The sequence below is a fragment of the Chaetura pelagica genome, unplaced genomic scaffold (genome assembly GCF_000747805.2).
Source record: "Chaetura pelagica isolate M959 unplaced genomic scaffold, ChaPel_1.0 scaffold587, whole genome shotgun sequence".
Classification (NCBI taxonomy): domain Eukaryota; kingdom Metazoa; phylum Chordata; class Aves; order Apodiformes; family Apodidae; genus Chaetura; species Chaetura pelagica.
This window is the reverse complement of record NW_009953909.1, coordinates 466,414-468,083: the sequence shown is the minus strand read 5'-3', so window position 1 is coordinate 468,083 and position 1,670 is coordinate 466,414. Positions and strand designations below refer to the sequence as shown.

Here is a 1,670-nt window from a genome sequence, read left to right as displayed (position 1 = left end):
GGTGAGGGGTCTCACAGCTTCAGCAAGAGGAGGCAGAATTGGGGTGCGGGCTTTAGCACGAGGTGGTGGCACTTGCAACCAGGCTCTGCAGGGTGTTGGGCTCTCGTCCCTCACCCCAGCCCTCCCAGTGCCTCCTCAGGAGAGTCCCTGCGTTCCAGATGCAGTTTCCTCGGGAAGCCCATCGCAGGGTGTCAGCGCGGGGAGGGCTCCCAGGTGACCCCAAATGTCCAGCCTCCCATCCCTGCCTGGGACTCGGCCGCCTCTCAGCACCCGTACCTTGACGGAGAAGGCGAGCGCCACGAAGCCGAGGCAGCAGAAGTTCATGTAGATGGTGTTGAAGATGGACCAGACGAGGTGGTCCCGGGGCAGTGGGGAGCTGACGGTGGGGGTCGGCTCCTGCTTGTGGTCCTCCCGCGGGTACGAGGTGTCCATGGCCACAGAGAGGGGCACCCTGTGCCTCTCCTGCTCCACCAGCCTGACTGGGCAGCAGGGCAGGGCGGCCCCTTTATACAGCCCTTGTCAGCGCCGCAGCCTTGTCCCCTCTATATATAAATCTCAGAAATTACAGCCCTCCCGGGCTGTGGTTGTCAGAAGGGCTTGGCTGGGACCTAGGAGGAGCACCCGCGGTTTTGTTCGGTTTTATGTCCAGCCTTCCTCCTGCAATGAGGAGCAGAGAGCTCCCGTGTGACTGAAGGAGAGGCCGAGGGCTCAGGGAGGGCCATAGGAACGGAGCCATGGGATGACCTTGGCACCGAGTCACTGTCACCCTGAGGAGCCAATACAAGACAGCGCTGGCTTGCACCAATACCTTCGGGCCAACCTCTCTGGGTGGTCCTGGCTGGTAAGACCCCTTGTTGCAGAGCTTTTGGGCCACGGGATGCACTAACTGGGAACTTAATACCCAAATGTGGCAGAGCCACTCCGAGGGGGTTCCCTGGTGGCGGGAGGAGATGGGGCTGTGTGGCAGGACGGGCATTTTTTTTCTTTCCTTCTTCTGCCATGCCTACATTTTCAGAATGGAACTTCTCTGGGATGTGGTCTGGAAGTGCTGTGCAGCACGGCAGGGATGGGGGCAGAGCTGTGGAGCTGGCAGTGGGAGGAGGGGGCTGTCCCCAGGATGCTCAAGGAGCCTCTCTCTCCTCCTTCCCCACCGGGAATGAGGCGCCAGGCGAGGGGGCTTTAGCAGGATGAGTTTTATTTGTGGCACCGGTGACCTGTGCACGCGTGGCAGGGGAGTTACACACCTGAGAGCCTGGCAGCTCCCAGCTGAGGAGCACAAGCAAAGGAGAATGGGGGGCTGTCCCCTGTGCCCCAGCCTGGCCCCCCCCCATCTCCTTCCACATGGTGGCCACGCTGGGACACCTGGGGCACAGGCGGTGAGGGGACACGGCGTGACGCTCTCCCCTCCAGTGCCCCAAGCGGGGACATTCGGGGAGGAGAAGGGAGGAGAAGCTCTCCAGCAAGCAGGTTGGTGGCGGCACAGTCAGACCCTCGACTGCAAGAGGGCAATGAAGATGATGGAGATGACACACACCACGCCGACGGCGATGAGGATGGTGAAGATGATGTTCAGCACCCTGGCGCGGTTGCCGTGCCGCTGGGCGCCCTCCACGTCCCCCTGCACTTTGCAGTCACGGGCCTGTGGGGGCAAACGGGGGGCTCAGCTGGGG

The 1,670-nt window shown here is 62.3% G+C and overlaps 2 protein-coding genes across 2 annotated transcripts in view; both read right to left on the bottom strand.

Annotated features, from left to right (window-relative positions):
* Nucleotides 1-11: 11 nt before the first annotated feature.
* Nucleotides 12-432, bottom strand: IFITM5 (interferon induced transmembrane protein 5). Its single transcript, XM_010001481.1, has 2 exons — nt 277-432; nt 12-17 (listed from the first exon to the last, which is right to left on the bottom strand). The coding sequence occupies exons 1-2, from the start codon at nt 430-432 to the stop codon at nt 12-14; spliced, it is 162 nt and encodes a 53-aa protein (XP_009999783.1).
* Nucleotides 433-1,483: 1,051 nt separating this feature from the next.
* Nucleotides 1,484-1,670, bottom strand: part of IFITM3 (interferon induced transmembrane protein 3) — a 5,780-nt gene continuing 5,593 nt past the window's right edge. The window contains exon 4 of the mRNA XM_010001480.1: nt 1,484-1,639. Within this exon, the coding sequence (XP_009999782.1) occupies nt 1,484-1,639 (156 nt within the window). The remainder of the gene's footprint in view (nt 1,640-1,670) is intronic.

Excerpts from the sequence above, each read along its gene's own strand:
- IFITM5 (XM_010001481.1), bottom strand. The coding sequence starts at position 432 with ATGGACACCTCGTACCCGCGGGAGGACCACAAGCAGGAGCCGACCCCC.